This window comes from Panulirus ornatus, chromosome 19, assembly GCF_036320965.1.
Source record: "Panulirus ornatus isolate Po-2019 chromosome 19, ASM3632096v1, whole genome shotgun sequence".
NCBI classification, from domain to species: domain Eukaryota; kingdom Metazoa; phylum Arthropoda; class Malacostraca; order Decapoda; family Palinuridae; genus Panulirus; species Panulirus ornatus.
Window position 1 is genome coordinate 50,150,561 of NC_092242.1, and position 20,459 is coordinate 50,171,019.

At 44.4% G+C, this 20,459-nt stretch overlaps 1 protein-coding gene across 1 annotated transcript in view; it reads left to right on the top strand.

Annotated features, from left to right (window-relative positions):
• LOC139755493 (diuretic hormone receptor-like) overlaps positions 1–20,459 on the top strand; it is a 114,807-nt gene that overhangs the window by 47,152 nt on the left and 47,196 nt on the right. The window contains exon 6 of the mRNA XM_071673829.1: positions 6,412–6,492. Within this exon, the coding sequence (XP_071529930.1) occupies positions 6,412–6,492 (81 nt within the window). The remainder of the gene's footprint in view (positions 1–6,411; positions 6,493–20,459) is intronic.

Below are 20,459 nucleotides of genomic sequence, written 5' to 3' on the forward strand. Positions count from 1 at the left end.
CGCACCGCAGGCATAGGTCAATCGATACAAGAGTTTGGCTTCATCATCTCGGCACAAACGTTTGATCCCCGAGCCCCTCCGGCAGCTACGTATATTCCACGGACACAACAGTTATATAAATCTTTCTCATCATCATCATCATCATCATCACATGGGAATTTTGTTATCATCTTTCGTGAGATTACGAAATTGCTTTTGAACACGTTAACCCATACTGATTTATTGAGAACTAGTAATCGAGAGGACTTATCCTTGTACACAGCTATCCGACATGGGACGGCACGTCCTCACACACACACACACACACACACACACACACACACACACCTCAAAAGCGAGGGATGACAGATGTAATGATTCTTATGTACGAACTTTTGTAGAACACTCATCAACGTGATCCCTGTTGTGAAGGACACTTGCAGCGACCCATGGGGAGGAAAATACTCTTCCCAGCGACTCATAGGGCGAACACTCTTCCCAGCCACCCGTAGGGTGAACACTCTTCCCAGCGATCCATGGGGTGGAAAACACTTCCCAGCGACCCATAGGGCGAACACTCTTCCTAGCGACTGGCGTGGAAAACACTCTTTCCAGCTACCTTTAGAGTGGAGAATACTCTCCACAGCTACCCATGAGGTGGATAATACTCCTTTCAGAGGCCCACAGAATGAAGAACACTTTTCTCAGCCACCCAATGGGTGAACACTCTTCCCAGCAACCCATAGGGTGGAAAACACTCTTCCCAGATACCCAAGATGGGAAGAACACTTCTCAACGACCCATAGTGTGGAACACTCTTCATAGCGACCTATGGTGTGGAGGGCACTTCTCCTGGCGCTCCATGATGCGACGATCATTCCACTAGCGACCCAAGGTATGAAGAACAATCTTCTCAGTGACCCATGGGGTGAAAAAAAAAATTCCAGCTACCCACGGGGGTTGAATACATTTCCCAGCGACCTATAGAATGGAGAACATATTCCTAGCGACAGATAATGCAGAGGACACTCTTCTCAGCAAACCATGGTGTGGAGAACACTCTTTCCAGGTACCCATGGTGTGAAGAACGCTATTCCTATTGGCCCATGGTGTCGAGAATTCTCTCCCCAGCAACCAATAATGTGGAAAGCTCGCTTCCCAGCGACCCATGGTATGAAGAACACTCTCCCTAGTGACCCATGGTATAGAGAACACTTTCCCAGCGACCCATGGATGAAGAACACTCTCCCTAGTGACCCATGGTATAGAGAACACTTTCTCAGCGACCCATGGTGTGGAGAACACTTTCTTAGGGCCCCTTAGAGCAGAGGACACTCTTCTCAGCGAATAGTGGTGTGGAGAACACCCTACCCAGTGGCTCATGGGGTGAACACTCTTCCCAGAGACCCATGGTGTGGATAACACTATACCCGGCGGCCCATAGGGTGGAGAACACTACCCAGCGATCCATGGTGTGGAGAACACTCTTCCCAGCGACACATGAGGGGAGAACACTCCTCCCAGAGACCCAGTGGGTGGGGTAAACTTTTTCTAGCGACTTATTTGGAAAGACATGGTAAAACTTTGAGACAACAATATGATCCTTAGACAGAATGGATCGGCCTTCCTCGAAATGTTAAAAGGGTTCGTTTGGGTTTGTTGAAGGGAGAAACCAGGCTGATGAATAAGCAGACTAATGATCTAATCAAACGTAGCACAAAAGTGAAGAGGATATCCAACAATAGGGGATCTAAGTTAAGAGGCAACCAACAGAAGGGTATGTAAGTCAGGTTGCAACCAACAGGAGGATATCTAAGTCAAATGGTAACCAACAGGAGGGTATGTAAGCTAAGTACCAACCAGAGGAGGATATGTAAGTTGAGTGGCAACCAACCTTTCAAGTGGCAACCAACTGGAGTTACTTAAGTGGCAATCAACAGGACCATAATATTACAAAGAGATGTCAGGTAGGAAATCTGACCAAGTAAAAGAGACACTGAAAGAGAATATTTCAAACCGTGTCAAAATACCCTAAAAATGTCTTACAATCAAGAATACTTTGAAATGAAATAAAGAATCAAGGATAGTACCGATCCATTACCAAATGATGATAGTAACTTAACTAGGAATAATACAGAAATGGCTTCCCTTCTTTACAAGCGTTTCCATTCTTTGTTTAATATCGAAAATTCGTCAAATATACCCCACGTTCAAAACGTATTTCTGGCTACCGAAAATCAAAACTGGACATGAGAAAGCGGTCCCACCTATCACTTCTCCCAGGCTGACCTCAAAATTTGACCCACTTGCCCTACGTCTCAATGTTGATTCACGTGACCCTCTTCTGTAGGTATTTTGTTTTTGCTCCCGAGAGCTGGCTGCTTGTGTGCCCCCACTACTAGCTGGACCACGCAATACTCGGCAAGCTGCTGCGTCAAATGATTACTGTGTAGCCGAGGGTAACTCAAAGGTGGGCCATTTGATAACTGCTCCTTTCCTCACATTTCAAAGCTCTGGAACTCTCTACCTTCTCATGTCTTTCCCAGTAACTATGATCTGCCTCTCTCTGCCTCTCATCAATCTCTTTAAACTTCAAGTTAGGTCTGGCCTTGATACGGACTTTTGTTCGTGACTGGAGCCTCTAACATTGAAAAAAAAGGCAACATCAGAGCAAGTCAGCTGGTCTAGACACTATAATGAGAAAATTCGGTCGGAAAACAGCTTTTCTGATCAAAATATTCAACAGCTTACTAAAAGAAGGTAAAGTTAAAAAGAAAAAAATCTACAAACTGGCAAACGTAATACTAGTTTTCCGAAAAGCATATCGAAAATGAACTTGAAACTATCGTTCTATCAACGTTAGTGAGAAAAGTGTTGGAAACAATTATCACACACAGAACTGTTGACTTCCTAAAAGAACTGACCACCAAGATGGATTTCGAACTAAAAGTTAAAGATTAAAGAATCTGAATTCATTAATCACATATATGATAGGTAGGACTCCGAAATACCCTGCAGTATTATATACTTCAGACTTTCTTAAATATTTTGATAAAGCATCGCATAAAACACTGCAAAGTATAATCAAAGCTCACGGTATAGGGGATCGAATGTGGATAGCCGATTGGCTTTCACGAAGAAAATAAGGTAAATGACGGTACATACGACTGGCTTCACGCGACGATCGGGGCTTCCACAAGGCTCAGTTATGGGAGCCATAATCTTCAATAAGTCCATCAACTCACCAGTATACCTTCGAAATCTGCCGGAGACAAGAATTAAGAAGATATAACCCAGTCAAAGGAAGACTGCCTGAAGATTCAAAGCGAGTTAGACAAACCGACAGAATGGTCAAAGACATGATAAATGGATCTAAACGTAGACAAACGCAAAAAGAAACATAAATCCTGTGTAGAAAATGCTCGTTAAACCATTATTAGATATAGATGGAAAGAACGCAAAACATCTGAGAGTGATTCATTATCAGACCTGAAATCGGAAAACAAAACCTATGGGCATTCGATTACACTAAGAGGATGCTAGATTTCATAGGAGAAAATATAATGTATAAAACAAAGGATTCAGTAATCACTCCTCAACGCCCTGGTCAGACCTCACTTGGAATACATTTTTCCGTTCTAGTCATCAAACCGGATCGAATGTGAAGAAAAACTAGGACGAATTCGGAAAAGAGCAACCAAGGTAATTCCGTCACTCAGAAATAAGTTTCACGAGGAAAGGTTCAAACATCGAAAATTATTCTCTCTCATAACGCCTTCACTCCGTGGGGAACTAATTGGAGCCTTCAAAAACAAAGAAAAATTTCGAGAAAACACAAAAATTTCTTCACATTCCGCAAAGCTTCACTGACCAGAAAATAAAATGTAAGACGAGAGACGGAAAGTATAAGAACACTATTAGATATTTGAAAGTCAAGACTATCAATACCATGAAATTAAGCCGAGATACATACGTCAATATCTTTTATCAGTTAAAAAAAAAGTGAAACGCTTCAAGACGAAGTAATTCAACATATCCTTATTTTACAGACTTCAGCCCCAGTAAAGCCTATTGTAGAACTAGCAAGGAACTTTCCTGTTTAGCACTTTCCTGTGAGCTTTCCATGGCAGTATCTTCTCTCCTTACTACAGCCCCAATGTCCTCAGCAGGCCAGGGCACAGGGTCAGTAATGGGGTCTATACATACACCCTCGGGGCAGTGCGCGAGGCATATCACATGAAATAACGAGCATATGAGAGACACGGTCGTGAGAGAGTGTCGAGGGCAAATGAATAGGAATCAAGGACCCTGAGCAGGGCATGTACGTGTGGGGTAAGTGAAGAAGGCCCATGTTGGAGGACCGTGTGTCACGTCTGAGGATGTGGCCAAGTACCGCACCAGAAATAAGTTTACTGTTAACTATGAGAGAAATACTCGATAACGTGTTCTAATGATGGTTCCCTCTACGACAGGTTTCTACCTGTGCCTGCTGGTGTGTTCTAATGGTTCCCTCCCCGGCAGGTTTCTACCTGTACCTGCTGCTGTGTTCAAATGGTTCCCTCCCCGGCAGGTTTCTACCTGTACCTGCTGGTGTGTTCTAATGGTTCCCTCCCCGGCAGGTTTCTACCTGTACCTGCTGGTGTGTTCTAATGGTTCCCTCCCCGGCAGGTTTCTACCTGTACCTGCTGGTGTGTTCTAATGGTTCCCTCCCCGGCAGGTTTCTACCTGTACCTGCTGGTGTGTTCTAATGGTTCCCTCCCCGGCAGGTTTCTACCTGTACCTGCTGGTGTGTTCTAATGGTTCCCTCCCCGGCAGGTTTCTACCTGTACCTGCTGGTGTGTTCTAATGGTTCCCTCCCCGGCAGGTTTCTACCTGTACCTGCTGGTGTGTTCTAATGGTTCCCTCCCCGGCAGGTTTCTACCTGTACCTGCTGGTGTGTTCTAATGGTTCCCTCCCCGGCAGGTTTCTACCTGTACCTGCTGGTGTGTTCTAATGGTTCCCTCCCCGGCAGGTTTCTACCTGTACCTGCTGGTGTGTTCTAATGGTTCCCTCCCCGGCAGGTTTCTACCTGTACCTGCTGGTGTGTTCTAATGGTTCCCTCCCCGGCAGGTTTCTACCTGTACCTGCTGGTGTGTTCTAATGGTTCCCTCCCCGGCAGGTTTCTACCTGTACCTGCTGGTGTGTTCTAATGGTTCCCTCCCCGGCAGGTTTCTACCTGTACCTGCTGGTGTGTTCTAATGGTTCCCTCCCCGGCAGGTTTCTACCTGTACCTGCTGGTGTGTTCTAATGGTTCCCTCCCCGGCAGGTTTCTACCTGTACCTGCTGGTGTGTTCTAATGGTTCCCTCCCCGGCAGGTTTCTACCTGTACCTACTGGTGTGTTCTAATGGTTCCCTCCCCGGCAGGTTTCTACCTGTACCTGCTGGTGTGTTCTAATGGTTCCCTCCCCGGCAGGTTTCTACCTGTACCTGCTGGTGTGTTCTAATGGTTCCCTCCCCGGCAGGTTTCTACCTGTACCTGCTGGTGTGTTCTAATGGTTCCCTCCCCGGCAGGTTTCTACCTGTACCTGCTGGTGTGTTCTAATGGTTCCCTCCCCGGCAGGTTTCTACCTGTACCTGCTGGTGTGTTCTAATGGTTCCCTCCCCGGCAGGTTTCTACCTGTACCTGCTGGTGTGTTCTAATGGTTCCCTCCCCGGCAGGTTTCTACCTGTACCTGCTGGTGTGTTCTAATGGTTCCCTCCCCGGCAGGTTTCTACCTGTACCTGCTGGTGTGTTCTAATGGTTCCCTCCCCGGCAGGTTTCTACCTGTACCTGCTGGTGTGTTCTAATGGTTCCCTCCCCGGCAGGTTTCTACCTGTACCTGCTGGTGTGTTCTAATGGTTCCCTCCCCGGCAGGTTTCTACCTGTACCTGCTGGTGTGTTCTAATGGTTCCCTCCCCGGCAGGTTTCTACCTGTACCTGCTGGTGTGTTCTAATGGTTCCCTCCCCGGCAGGTTTCTACCTGTACCTGCTGGTGTGTTCTAATGGTTCCCTCCCCAGCAGGTTTCTACCTGTACCTGCTGGTGTGTTCTAATGGTTCCCTCCCCGGCAGGTTTCTACCTGTACCTGCTGGTGTGTTCTAATGGTTCCCTCCCCGGCAGGTTTCTACCTGTACCTGCTGGTGTGTTCTAATGGTTCCCTCCCCGGCAGGTTTCTACCTGTACCTGCTGGTGTGTTCTAATGGTTCCCTCCCCGGCAGGTTTCTACCTGTACCTGCTGGTGTGTTCTAATGGTTCCCTCCCCGGCAGGTTTCTACCTGTACCTGCTGGTGTGTTCTAATGGTTCCCTCCCCGGCAGGTTTCTACCTGTACCTGCTGGTGTGTTCTAATGGTTCCCTCCCCGGCAGGTTTCTACCTGTACCTGCTGGTGTGTTCTAATGGTTCCCTCCCCGGCAGGTTTCTACCTGTACCTGCTGGTGCTGAAGACCTTCTACGTGGAGAAGATCAAGCTGAGGATCTACCTTCTACTGGGTTGGGGTAGGTACTCTACCTACACCTAAATCATTGTACCCATTCCTCCATCTGCCACCACCTCCACCACTGTTCTCTCCCCTCCCTCTGCCAACACCTGCACCACTGTTCTCTCCCCTCCCTCTGCCAACACCTGCACCACTGTTCTCTCCCCTCCCTCTGCCAACACCTGCACCACTGTTCTCTCCCTTCCCTCAGCCACCACCTGCACCACTGTTCTCTCCCCTCCCCCTGCCAACACCTGCACCACTGTTCTCTCCCCTCCCTCTGCCAACACCTGCACCACTGTTCTCTCCCCTCCCTCTGCCACCACCTGCACCACTGTTCTCTCCTCTCCCTCTGCCAACACCTGCACCACTGTTCTCTCCTCTCCCTCTGCCACCACCTGCACCACTGTTCTCTCCTCTCCCTCTGCCAACACCTGCACCACTGTTCTCTCCCCTCCCTCTGCCACCACCTGCACCACTGTTCTCTCCTCTCCCTCTGCCAACACCTGCACCACTGTTCTCTCCCCTCCCTCTGCCAATACCTGCACCGCTGTTCTCTCCCCTCCCTCTGCCACCACCTGCATCAATGTTCTCTCCCCTCCCTCTGCCAATACCTGCACCACTGTTCTCTCCCCTCCCTCTGCCACCACCTGCATCGCTGCTCTCTCCCCTCTGCCACCACCTGCACCACTGTTCTCTCCCCTCCCTCTGCCACCAACTGCACCACTGTTCTCTCCCCTCCCTCTGCCACCACCTGCACCACTGTTCTCTCCCCTCCCTCTGCCAACACCTGCACCACTGTTCTCTCCCCTCCCTCTGCCACCACCTGCACCGCTGCTCTCTCCCCTCCCTCTGCCATCACCTGCACCACTGTTCTCTACCCTCCCTCTGCCACCAACTGCACCAGTGTTCTCTCCCCTCCCTCTGCCACCACCTGCACCAAAGTTCTCATTTCGATGCGTATTTATATACATGTTTTCACGTGTCCAAGTATGTATGCGCTTCTGTGAATGTAGTGATATCTCATATCGCTATATCTGTCTGCTTACACACACACACACACACACACACACACACACACACACACACACACACATACTACGATGGCAAAAAAAAAAAGCGGGAAACACCAAACGAGGCAAGAGGACTAAGGCCCTCACCAGGGAAGTCAGGAATGTTAGATGGTATCATTGCTGGCGCCGTGAAAATAAAACTTACTAAAGAGAAAAGATCTCAGCTGTTCTGTCTCGAGTAGTACATAATAAATGAGAACTGGCCATCCTGATAGGTAATTCAGGATGTGGTAGCCGGTAGCACAGTCAGTAGATGATGGAAAGGCCGAGTGTGGGAGAGGTGCACAGAGGTGATGCTGTACAGTCTGCCAAAATGTATTAACGATCCAGGAGCAATCTACAATAACAGCAATGAAGGAACAATCAGGATGGTGTATGACACATGAAATATACGTAACCTTTTCAGATAAAAGTTTTGATTTTGGGGGATTTCAACTATAAAGAGAAGGACCGAGGGAATTTAAACTCTCATAATGCGAGAGGCGTGGAGGGACAAGTTCTTAGTGTGTACGGGAAAATTTCTCATACCAGTACGGAAACCAGAGCCCCTTATCCACGACCAGTCCCCACACACACCTTCCCGCTTAATATGCCCTGGGTCAGCCCACTGACAGCCCATCGTTCATTGTACACCATATCGAACCGATTCGTTATATCCCATGCGTGTCTCGCACCCTCTTGCATGTTCAGGTCCAGATCACTCAAAGAATCTTTCACTACGTCCCTCCACCTTCTCATTGCATTCCTTCTTTCCCGTGTTGCATCCACCTCTGATACGTACACACTTTTAGTCATCCTTTCCTCACTTGTCCTCTCTATGTGTCCAAACCTTTTCAGCACAGCCTCTTCAGCTCTCATACGTTACTCGCCTTACTCCCACACCTCTCTGTTACACCGTCATATCATATTCTATCAACTCTCCATACACCACATATTGTCGTAAAACATATCATTTTCAGCACGTCCACCTTCTTCCGTGCGTTTTGACCGACGGCCCACGCCTCACACCCATGCAACACCCTCGGGAATACTTCACCATTAACCATACCCATCTTTACGATAGCTGAGGGACACCAAGCTGGCCTGTTGTTGATTATAGACTAATTTCCATCATGTGTAGAAACGTATGTGTCTTGTTGATGCATAAACCTGTCCACAGTTCATTTGAGCACGATCCATCCAGAATGAGACTTTAATGTGTCTGCGCAAAATCCGCTCCTCTGAATATAGGGATAATGATACTGCTTTTAGGGAAGTGAGTTTTGAAATCTAAATCACACCTAACCATTTTATGGTCCCATGTACCGAGATGTTCACCAACACGAGTATTAGTTGCTAAGAACTCCTGCAATGCAAGAACTAGGTCAAGCATATGAGTTCTCTCGTCGGCTGTGTGACGGATTGGTAGAGAAAATTATCTTCGACAAATTGGTAAGTTGAGAAGATTCACTTCCTATACGGCAAGTTGTAGTCATTATTTGATCATGTTTTTCTTTTCGTGTATAGAAAACGTTTCTCTTGATATAATAATATCAACGTGTTTGGTATTTACCTAACAATGCGTTCAGCCACTCTGTTTCGTATGGCTCATAAAAATGTCACTTAGATTCTTCGTGTGACTCTCTGAAGGAGTTAGATTCGTGGTGTGGTAAACAGCCACTCCCAGACCATGACCTGACACGTACCCACTCCCCCTACAAATACCCGTTGTAGGAACTAAGCCTGATCTGACCTCACTCGCTCCATTGACCTGACCTGACCTGACCTGACCCAACCCGCACAAAATGACCTCCTGTGCCCTCTCTAATCCTCGTGTGGCCACGTTGTCTCCAAGCCGACCACTATTAGTCGTTAACAAAACAAAACAAAAAAAATTCCCTACAGGTGTAATGCAAATTGTCTGATTCGCACAGCTAATAGTTCAGACCCTTTACTGTTAAGGTGAATGCCTTCTCCCCTGAATAATCTCCTATGAAGACTAGCCTTTGCTCTGCAAAGGCAATATTAGTGTCTCTGCACAGACGACGTAGTCTCTCGTACATTCCTAACACTACGTACGGCGAAATTACCAACATTTCCTCTGTCACAGAATTACTTGATCTGTCTTGCAAGGTGCCTAACAGCTCTTTATATATTCTTCTACAACAACCTCGGTATCAGCATTCTTGTGGCAAACATCGTTGCTCCCAACATTCACCACTTGACTACATGACTATTTATCTAGATGATATCAGAGCCTCATTTACCTTTTGTTTCATGTAAGAAATTTTAGCACCATGCCAGACGCGAACCATAGCTTTCGGGTCGCCACTGAGTGGTTGGTTACCCATGTCTCTGACCAACGAATTTTCTAAAATCGAGGAGCTGACATTGTCACTCCTCTCTTCTTCTAAGTTGCTGAGTATAGCAGATCTATTGCGCGTGTACGGGGCATGGGGAGAAAGGGTTGGGGGGAGAGGGAAACGACTACATGGGCAGAGGAACGGCTAGGCGGGGGCAAGGAGTGGCGGCGGGTGAGGTGTGGCGTATACCTAAGGGATAAGGGATCTGGGTGAGGGAGGGGCTTAGGTCTTGAGACCTTGGTGGCAGGAAGGGACTGGGGGTATAGACAGTTGAAGTGGGGTAGCAGGATGGGGCATGTGGGGAAGGGGTAAAGAGGCAGGCAGGGGGCGGGGGCATGGGGTTATGTGAAAGTTGGGGAGAAGCGGATCAGCACGGCGAGGGAGGGGGCGGGAAGATGCAAGTACTGGGGTGGAGGGAAGATGAGGGTGAGGTCGTAACGTTCGTGCTCCAGACTCTGTATTTCCTTTCTCGGCAATATATTTTCTACAGTTAAAGCTTTTTGTGAACAGCTTTAATGGAGAGAGAGAGAGAGAGAGAGAGAGAGAGAGAGAGAGAGAGAGAGAGAGAGAGAGAGAGAGAGAGAGAGAGAGAGAGAGAGAGAGAGAGAGAGAGAGAGAGAACCCCCAAGGTTTAAGCCAGGTGGTCTAGCCTTAACATTACGGAGAAAGATGGTCACCTAAAAAGCAGTAGAGGAAAAGAACCAAAGCAAATCAAAGGCTCTTTCCCTACCCTCCACTCCTTTCGGCAATACGACGGACGGAAAACAGGGGAAAAAAAATTATGACAAAGATGCTTGACGGGATTTTTCTTAGGAAAATCACGAGGTAGAATGATTGTGATAATGTGCATTTTACTCCTGATGTGGAGGGATTGTACATTAATTCCTTCTTATTCCTTTAAATCAGGCGACACGGGTTAATAATGTTGGTATTTTACTGCAACATGGCCAAGGCGAGATCAGGGGTTGAAAAAGTAGCATAATATACCACAATCTTATAGATAAGTAGGCAGAAGAGGCAGTCAATACCGGAAAGTATCAAGTGACGACCAAATCTAATTCTGAACATATCAACAGAGTTGTTCAGAACAACATGTTCTGTGAGTTAATTCCATGCGTCAGGGATGTCGTTGGTAAAGTAATATTTCCTGCAATCCAGTTTAACCTGGTGACCTCTACGTTGTAGTCCATTCTCTCTCGTTGGTAGCACTGGTGCGAGTGCAGACATTTTAAAGCAACATAGTTGATTCCTTTCAGTATTTCCAAAACATTTTATCAATTTGCATTAGAGTTGCCTCTTGCTTAGAGAGAATAAAACCAAATCTTGCAGTCTGTTCTCATATGGCTTATTACGTATAGATGTAATTAATCTTGTCGCTCTTCGCTTTACTGGTTCCAATTTAAGCATGTCCTTATTTATGTGTGGGAGTCTAACTAGACTTAAGTATGGTGGCAATACCACATCCTTCCTTTAATATGTACATTTTCTGCTACTAACTCCTAACATCCTGTTTCTTTTCTTGGCAGTTTCGTGATATGGAGCTGTGGTTTCGGTGCATTTATACATGACAACTAGAGACTGAGCGTGAACGAATGTTTCCTTTGTTGTCTTTTCCTAGCCATACATTGCGCGCGTGCGGGGGGAGGGGGTTGTCATTTCATGTGTGGCAGGGTGGCGGCAGAAATGAATAAAGGTAGCAAGTATGAATTATGTACATGTGTATATGTCTGTGTATGTATATATATGTATACGTTGAAATGTATAGGTATGTATACGTGCGTGTGTGGACCTGTATGTATATACATTGTGTATGTGGGTGGGTTGAGACATTCTTTCGTCTGTTTCCTTGCGCTACCTCGCTAACGCGAGAGACAGCGACAAAGTATACATACATACATACATATATATATATATATATATATATATATATATATATATATATATATATATATATATATATATATATATATATAGAGTGGGGTGCCTAAATGTGTGTGGATGTAACCAAGATGTGAAGACCCTTACTGGAAAAACAATCACTCTTGAAGTAGAACCTTCAGACAAAATTGAAAATGTGAAGGAAAATAGTGAAATTGGAGAAAAATGTAGCTTACATATTGAAGCCTATTGATACAGTGGTTAAATTGATGAGAACTGCTATTGACGTTTGTGTAAATAAATTATACATTTCCTTTTTTCCATAGCCAGAGGTTGAACCATTATGTGACATTCATTTTTTTCATTCATTTCAAGCTAGAAGTTTCAGTTTTCTAAATTGTTTCTTACATTTTTCATATGTATATATATGTATGTGTGTGTGTGTGTATATGTGCGTATGTATGTGTATGTGTGTGTATGTGTATATGTATATATATGTGTATATTATCCCTGGGGATAGGGGTGAAAGAATACTTCCCACGTATTCCTCGCGTGTCGTAGAAAGCGACTAGAGGGGACGGAAGCGGGGGGCCAGAAATCCTCCCCTCCTTGTATTAACTTTCTAAAATGGGAAACAGAAGAAGGAGTCACGCGGGGAGTGCTCATTCTCCTCGAAGGCTCAGAGTGGGGTGCCTAAATGTGTGTGGATGTAACCAAGATGTGAAAAAAGGAGAGATAGGTAGTATGTTTGAGGAAAGGAACCTGGATGTTTTGGCTCTGAGTGAAACGAAGCTCAAGGGTAAAGGGGAAGCGTGGTTTGGGAATGTCTGGGGAGTAAAGTCAGGGGTTAGTGAGAGGACAAGAGCAAGGGAAGGAGTAGCAATACTCCTGAAACAGGAGTTGTGGGAGTATGTGATAGAGTGTAAGAAAGTAAATTCTCGATTAATATGGGTAAAACTGAAAGTTGATGGAGAGAGGTGGGTGATTATTGGTGCTTATGCACCTGGGCATGAGAAGAAAGATCAAGAGAGGCAGGTGTTTTGGGAGCAGCTGAATGAGTGTGTTAGTGGTTTTGATGCACGAGACCGGGTTATAGTGATGGGTGATTTGAATGCAAAGGTGAGTAATGTGGCAGTTGAGGGAATAATTGGTATACATGGGGTGTTCAGTGTTGTAAATGGAAATGGTGAAGAGCTTGTAGATTTATGTGCTGAAAAAGGACTGATGATTGGGAATACCTGGTTTAAAAAGCGAGATATACATAAGTATACTTATGTAAGTAGGAGAGATGGCCAGAGAGCGTTATTGGATTACGTGTTAATTGACAGGCGTGCGAAAGAGAGACTTTTGGCTGTTAATGTGCTGAGAGGTGCAACTGGAGGGATGTCTGATCATTATCTTGTGGAGGCTAAGGTGAAGATTTGTATGGGTTTTCAGAAAAGAAGAGTGAATGTTGGGGTGAAGAGGGTGGTGAGAGTAAGTGAGCTTGAGAAGGAGACCTGTGAGAGGAAGTACCAGGAGAGACTGAGTACAGAATGGAAAAAGGTGAGAACAATGGAAGTAAGGGGAGTGGGGGAGGAATGGGATGTATTTAGGGAATCAGTGATGGATTGCGCAAAAGATGCTTGTGGCATGAGAAGAGTGGGAGGTGGGTTGATTAGAAAGGGTAGTGAGTGGTGGGATGAAGAAGTAAGAGTATTAGTGAAAGAGGAGAGAGAGGCATTTGGACGATTTTTGCAGGGAAAAAATGCAATTGAGTGGGAGATGTATAAAAGAAAGAGACAGGAGGTCAAGAGAAAGGTGCAAGAGGTGAAAAAAAAGGGCAAATGAGAGATGGGGTGAGAGAGTATCATTAAATTTTAGGGAGAATAAAAAGATGTTCTGAAAGGAGGTAAATAAAGTGCGTAAGACAAGGGAGCAAATGGGAACTTCAGTGAAGGGCGCAAATGGGGAGGTGATAACAAGTAGTGGTGATGTGAGAAGGAGATGGAATGAGTATTTCGAAGGTTTGTTGAATTTGTTTGATGATAGAGTGGCAGATATAGGGTGTTTTGGTCGAGGTGGTGTGCAAAGTGAGAGGGTTAGGGAAAATGATTTGGTAAACAGAGAAGAGGTAGTAAAAGCTTTGCGGAAGATGAAAGCCGGCAAGGCAGCAGGTTTGGATGGTATTGCAGTGGAATTTATTAAAAAAGGGGGTGACTGTATTATTGACTGGTTGGTAAGGTTATTTAATGTATGTATGACTCATGGTGAGGTGCCTGAGAATTGGCGGAATGCGTGCATAGTGCCATTGTACAAAGGCAAAGGGGATAAGAGTGAGTGCTCAAATTACAGAGGTATAAGTTTGTTGAGTATTCCTGGTAAATTATATGGGAGGGTATTAATTGAGAGGGTGAAGGCATGTACAGAGAATCAGATTGGGGAAGAGCAGTGTGGTTTCAGAAGTGGTAGAGGATGTGTGGATCAGGTGTTTGCTTTGAAGAATGTATGTGAGAAATACTTAGAAAAGCAAATGGATTTGTATGTAGCATTTATGGATCTGGAGAAGGCATATGATAGAGTTGATAGAGATGCTCTGTGGAAGGTATTAAGAATATATGGTGTGGGAGGAAAGTTGTTAGAAGCAGTGAAAAGTTTTTATCGAGGATGTAAGGCATGTGTACGTGTAGGAAGAGAGGAAAGTGATTGGTTCTCAGTGAATGTAGGTTTGCGGCAGGGGTGTGTGATGTCTCCATGGTTGTTTAATTTGTTTATGGATGGGGTTGTTAGGGAGGTAAATGCAAGAGTTTTGGAAAGAGGGGCAAGTATGAAGTCTGTTGGGGATGAGAGAGCTTGGGAAGTGAGTCAGTTGTTGTTCGCTGATGACACAGCGCTGGTGGCTGATTCATGTGTGAAACTGCAGAAGCTGGTGACTGAGTTTGGTAAAGTGTGTGGAAGAAGAAAGTTAAGAGTAAATGTGAATAAGAGCAAGGTTATTAGGTACAGTAGGGTTGAGGGTCAAGTCAATTGGGAGGTGAGTTTGAATGGAGAAAAACTGGAGGAAGTGAAGTGTTTTAGATATCTGGGAGTGGATCTGGCAGCGGATGGAACCATGGAAGCGGAAGTGGATCATAGGGTGGGGGAGGGGGCGAAAATTCTGGGGGCCTTGAAGAATGTGTGGAAGTCGAGAACATTATCTCGGAAAGCAAAAATGGGTATGTTTGAAGGAATAGTGGTTCCAACAATGTTGTATGGTTGCGAGGCGTGGGCTATGGATAGAGTTGTGCGCAGGAGGATGGATGTGCTGGAAATGAGATGTTTGAGGACAATGTGTGGTGTGAGGTGGTTTGATCGAGTGAGTAACGTAAGGGTAAGAGAGATGTGTGGAAATTAAAAGAGCGTGGTTGAAAGAGCAGAAGAGGGTGTTTTGAAGTGGTTTGGGCACATGGAGAGGATGAGTGAGGAAAGATTGACCAAGAGGATATATGTGTCGGAGGTGGAGGGAACAAGGAGAAGAGGGAGACCAAATTGGAGGTGGAAAGATGGAGTGAAAAAGATTTTGTGTGATCGGGGCCTGAACATGCAGGAGGGTGAAAGGAGGGCAAGGAATAGAGTGAATTGGAGCGATGTGGTATACCGGGGCTGACGTGCTGTCAGTGGATTGAATCAAGGCATGTGAAGCGTCTGGGGTAAACTATGGAAAGCTGTGTAGGTATGTATATTTGCGTGTGTGGACGTATGTATATACATGTGTATGGGGGGGGTTGGGCCATTTCTTTCGTCTGTTTCCTTGCGCTACCTCGCAAACGCGGGAGACAGCGAAAAAAAAAAAAAAAAAAAAAAAAAAAAAAAAAAAAAAAAAAAAAAAAAAAAAAAAAAAAAAAAAAAAAAAAAAAAAAAAAAAAAAAAAAAAAAAAAAAAAAAAAAAAAAAAAAAAAAAAAAAAAAAAAAAAAATTTTTCCTTGGCTACTGAACCGAGTAAGCGACAAGTAATAAAAAAAAAATAATATATATATATATATATATATATATATATATATATATATATATATATATATATATTATATATATATATATATATATATATATATAACACACACACATAACACTCACACACATATACATGTAAACACAATACATAATTCATTCTTCTGCCCTTATTCATTCCCGTCGCCACTCCGCCATACATGAAATACAACTCCCTTTCCCCCATGTTCGCGAGGTAGCGCTAGGAAAAGACAACGAAGGCCACATTCGTTCACACTCAGTCTCTAGCTGTCATGTATAATGCACCCAAATCACAGCTCCCTTTCCACATCCAGGCCCCACAGAACCTTCCATGGTTTACCCCAGACGCTTCACATGCCCTGTTCAATCCATTGACAGCACACGACCCCGGTATACCACATCATTCCAATTCACTCTATTTCTTGCACGCCTTTCACCCTCCTACATGTTCAGGCCCCGATCACTCAAAATCTTTTTACTCCATCTTTCCACTCCAATTTGGACTCCCACATCTCGTTTCCTCCACCTCTGACACATATATCCTCTTGGTCAATCTTTCCTCACTCATTCTCTCCATGTGACCAATCCATTTAAAAAACACCCTTTTTATGCTCTCTCAACCACACTCTTTTTTATTACCAAGCATCTCTCTTACCCTTTCATTACATACTCGACCAAACCACCTCACACCACACATTGTCCTGAAACATCTCATTTCCAGCACATCCACCCTCCTCCGCACAACTCTATCTATAGCCCAGCCTCGCAGCCATTTACCTTTGTTTAAAACCACTATTCCTTCAAACATACCCATTTTTGTTTTCCCAAAGTTACGTTCTTGAATTTCACACATTTTTCAACGCTCCCGAACTTTCACCCCGTCCCTCACCCTATGATTTACTTCCACTTCCATGGTTCCTTCCCATGCCAAATCCACTCCCAGATAACTAAAACACTTCACTTCCTCCACTTTTTCTCCATTCAAACTTACCTCCAATGACTTGCCCTCAAACCCTACTGTACCTAATACCTTACTCTTATTCACATTTACTCTCAGCTTTCTTCTTTCACACACTTTACCAAACTCAGTCACCAGCCTTTGCAGTTTCTCACATGAATCAGCCACCAGCAATTTATCATCAGCGAAAAAACAACTGACTCATAACCCAAGCTCTCCATCCACAACAGACTGCATACTTGCCCCTCTTTCCAAAACTCTTGCATTCACCTCCCTAACAACCCCTCCATAAACAAATTAAACAACCATCGAGACATCACGCACCCCTCCCACAAACCAACATTCACTGAGAACAAATTACTTTTCTCTCTTCCTACTCGTACACATCCCTTACATCCTCGATAAGAACTTTTCACAGCTTCTAACAACTTACCTTCCACACCATATAATTCTTAATACCTTCCCCAGAGCATCTCTATCTACTCTATCATATGCCTTCTCCAATCCATAAATGCTACATTCAAAAACCATTTGCTTTTCTAAGTATTTCTCACATACATTTTTCAAACAAACACCTGATCATCTACCACACACACACACACACATATATATTATATATATATATTTTATATATATATATATATATATATATATATAAAATATATATATATATATATATATATATATATATATGGATGTATTTAGGAAAGCAGTGATGGATTGCGCAAAAGATCTTGTGCATGAGAAGAGTGGGAGGTGGGTTGATTAAAAGGGTAGTGAGTGGTGGGATGAAGAAGTAAGATTATTAGTGAAAGAGAAGAGAGAGGCATTTGGACGATTTTTGCAGGGAAAAAAAAAGCAATTGAGTGGGAGATGTATAAAAGAAAGAGACAGGAGGTCAGGAGAAAGGTGCAAGAGGTGAAAAAGAGGGCAAATGAGAGTTGGGGTGAGAGAGTATCATTAAATTTTAGGGAGAATAAAAAGATGTTCTGGAAGGAGGTTAATAAAGTGCGTAAGACAAGGGAACAAATGGGAACTTCAGTGAAGGGGGCAAATGGAGAGGTGATAATAAGTAGTGGTGATGTGAGAAGGAGAGGAAGTGAGTATTTTGAAGGTTTGTTGAATGTGTTTGATGATAGAGTGGCAGATATAGGGTGTTTTGGGCGAGGTGGTGTGCAAAGTGAAAAGGGTTAAGAAAATGATTTAGTAAACAGAGAAGAGGTAGTAAAAACTTTGCGGAAGATGAAAGCCGGCAAGGCAGCAGGTTTGGATGGTATTGCAGTGGAATTTATTAAAAGAAGGGGGTGACTGTATTATTGACTGGTTGGTAAGGTTTATTTAATGTATGTATGATTCATGGTGAGGTGCTGAGGATTGGCGGAATGCGTGCATAGTGCCATTGTACAAAGGCAAAGGGGATAAGAGTGAGTGCTCAAATTACAGAGGTATAAGTTTGTTTTTTAGGTTTTTTTTTTTTTTAAAAAGGTGTGAGAGTGAAGTGTGAGCTTGGGAAGGAGACCTGTGTGGGAAGTACCAGGAGAGACTGTGTACAGAATGGAAAAAGTGAGAACAATGGAAGTAAGGGGAGTGGGGGAGGAATGGGATGTATTTAGGGAATCAGTAATGGATTGCGCAAAAGATGCTTGTGGCATGATAAGGTGGAGGTGGGCTGTTTAGAAAGGGTAGGAGTGTTGGGATGAAGAAGTAAGAGTATTAGTGAAAGAGAAGGAGAGGCATTTGACGATTTTTGCAGGGAAAAATGCAAATTTAGTGGGAGAAGTATAAAAGAAAGAGACAGGAGGTCAAGAGAAAAGGGGCAAGAGGTGAAAAAAAAAGGGGAAATGAGAGTTGGGGTGAGAGACTATCATTAAATTTTAGGGAGAATAAAAAGATGTTCTGGAAGGAGGTAAATAGGTGGGGTAAGACAAGGGAGCAAATGGGGAAATTCAGTGAAGGGGGTAAATGGGGAGGTGATAACAAGTAGCGGGGATGTGAGAAGGAGATGGAATGAGTATTTGAAGGTTTTTTGAATTTTGTTTTGATGACAGAGTGGCAGATATAGGGTGTTTTGGTCGAGGTGGTGTGCAAAGTGAGAGGGTTAGGGAAAATGATTTGGTAAACAGAGAAGAGGTAGTAAAAGCTTTGCGGAAGATGAAAGCCGGAAAGGCAGCGGGTTTGGATGGATTGCAGGGAATTTTTTAAAAAAAAGGGGGTGATGTATTTTGACTGGTTGGAAAGGGTTATTTAATTATGTTGACTTGGTGAGGTGCCTGAGATTGGCGGAAGCGTGCATAGGCCATTTCAAAGGCAAAAGGGGATAAGAGTGAGTGCTAAAATTTTCAGAGATAATTTTGTTGAGTTTTCCCTGGTAAATTATAGGGGAGGGTATTTTTGAGGGGGTAAAGGCTTTACAAGAATCAGTTTGGGGGAAAAGGCAGTGTGGTTTCAAAGTGTAGAGGATGTGTGGTCGGGTGTTTGCTTTTAAAGAATGTAGTGAAAATACTTAAAAAGCAAATGGATTTTATGTGCTTTTATGGATCGGAGAAGGCATATATAGAGTTGATAGAGAGCTCTTGGAAGGTATTTAAGAATATATGGTGTGGGAGGAATTGTTAGAACAGTGAAAAGTTTTTATCGGGATGTAAGGCAGGGTTACGTGTAGGAAGAGGGAAAGTGATTGGTTTTCCGTGAATTGGTTTGGGGCGGGGGTGTTGATGTCTCCATGGTTGTTTAATTTTTTAGGGATGGGGTTTTAGGGAGGTAATGCAAGATTTTGAAAGAGGGCAAGTATAAAGTTGTTGGGGATGAAGAGTTTGGGGAAAAGTGATCAGTTGTTTTTCGCTGAGAACAGCGCTGGGGCTGATTCTGGGAAACTGCAGAAGCGGGTACTGGTTTGGAAAAGTGTGTAAAAGAAGAAATTAAGATAAATGTGAATAAAGAAGGTTTTAGGTACAGTAGGGTTGAGGGTCAAGTCAATTGGGGGTATTTGAATGGAAAAAAACGGGAAAATAAGTGTTTTAGATAGGGGAGTGGATCTGGCAGGGGATGGAACCAGGGAAGGGGAAGGGGATATAGGGGGGGGGAGGGGCGAAAATTCGGGGGTTTGAAGAATTTTTGGGAATCGAGAACATTATCTCGAAAGAAAAAAGGGGTATGTTTGAAGAATATGGTTCCAACAATGTTGTATGGTTGCGAGGGGGGGGCTAGGGATAGAGTTGTGCGCAGGAGGATGGATGTGCGGGAAATGAGATGTTTGAGGACAATGTGTGGTGGGGGGGTTTGATCGAGTAGTAACGAAAGGGGTAAGGAGATGTGTAAAATTAAAAGAGCGTGGGGGAAAGACAAAGAGGGTTTTTTTAAAATTTTTGGGGCACATGGAGAGTGAGTGAGGAAGTTTGACCAAGAGGAATATTGTCAGGGGGGGGAAACAGGAGAAGGGGAGCCCAAAATTTGGGAGGTGGAAAGATGGGGGAAAAAAGTTTTTTGTGTGTGGGGCCTAACAGCAAGGGGGGGAAAGGGAGGAAGGAATAGAGTGAATTAGCGAGGGGTATGGGGGGTGACGGCTGTCAGTGGTTTGAATCGGCATGTGAAGCTCGGGGGTAAACCATGGAAATTGGGGTAGATAGGGTTGGGTATTTTTATACAGTTAGGGGGGGGGTTGGGCCTTTTTTTGTCTGTTTCCTTGGTACCTCGCAACGCGGGAGACAGCGACAAAAAAAAAAAAAAAAAAATTATATATTTTTATATA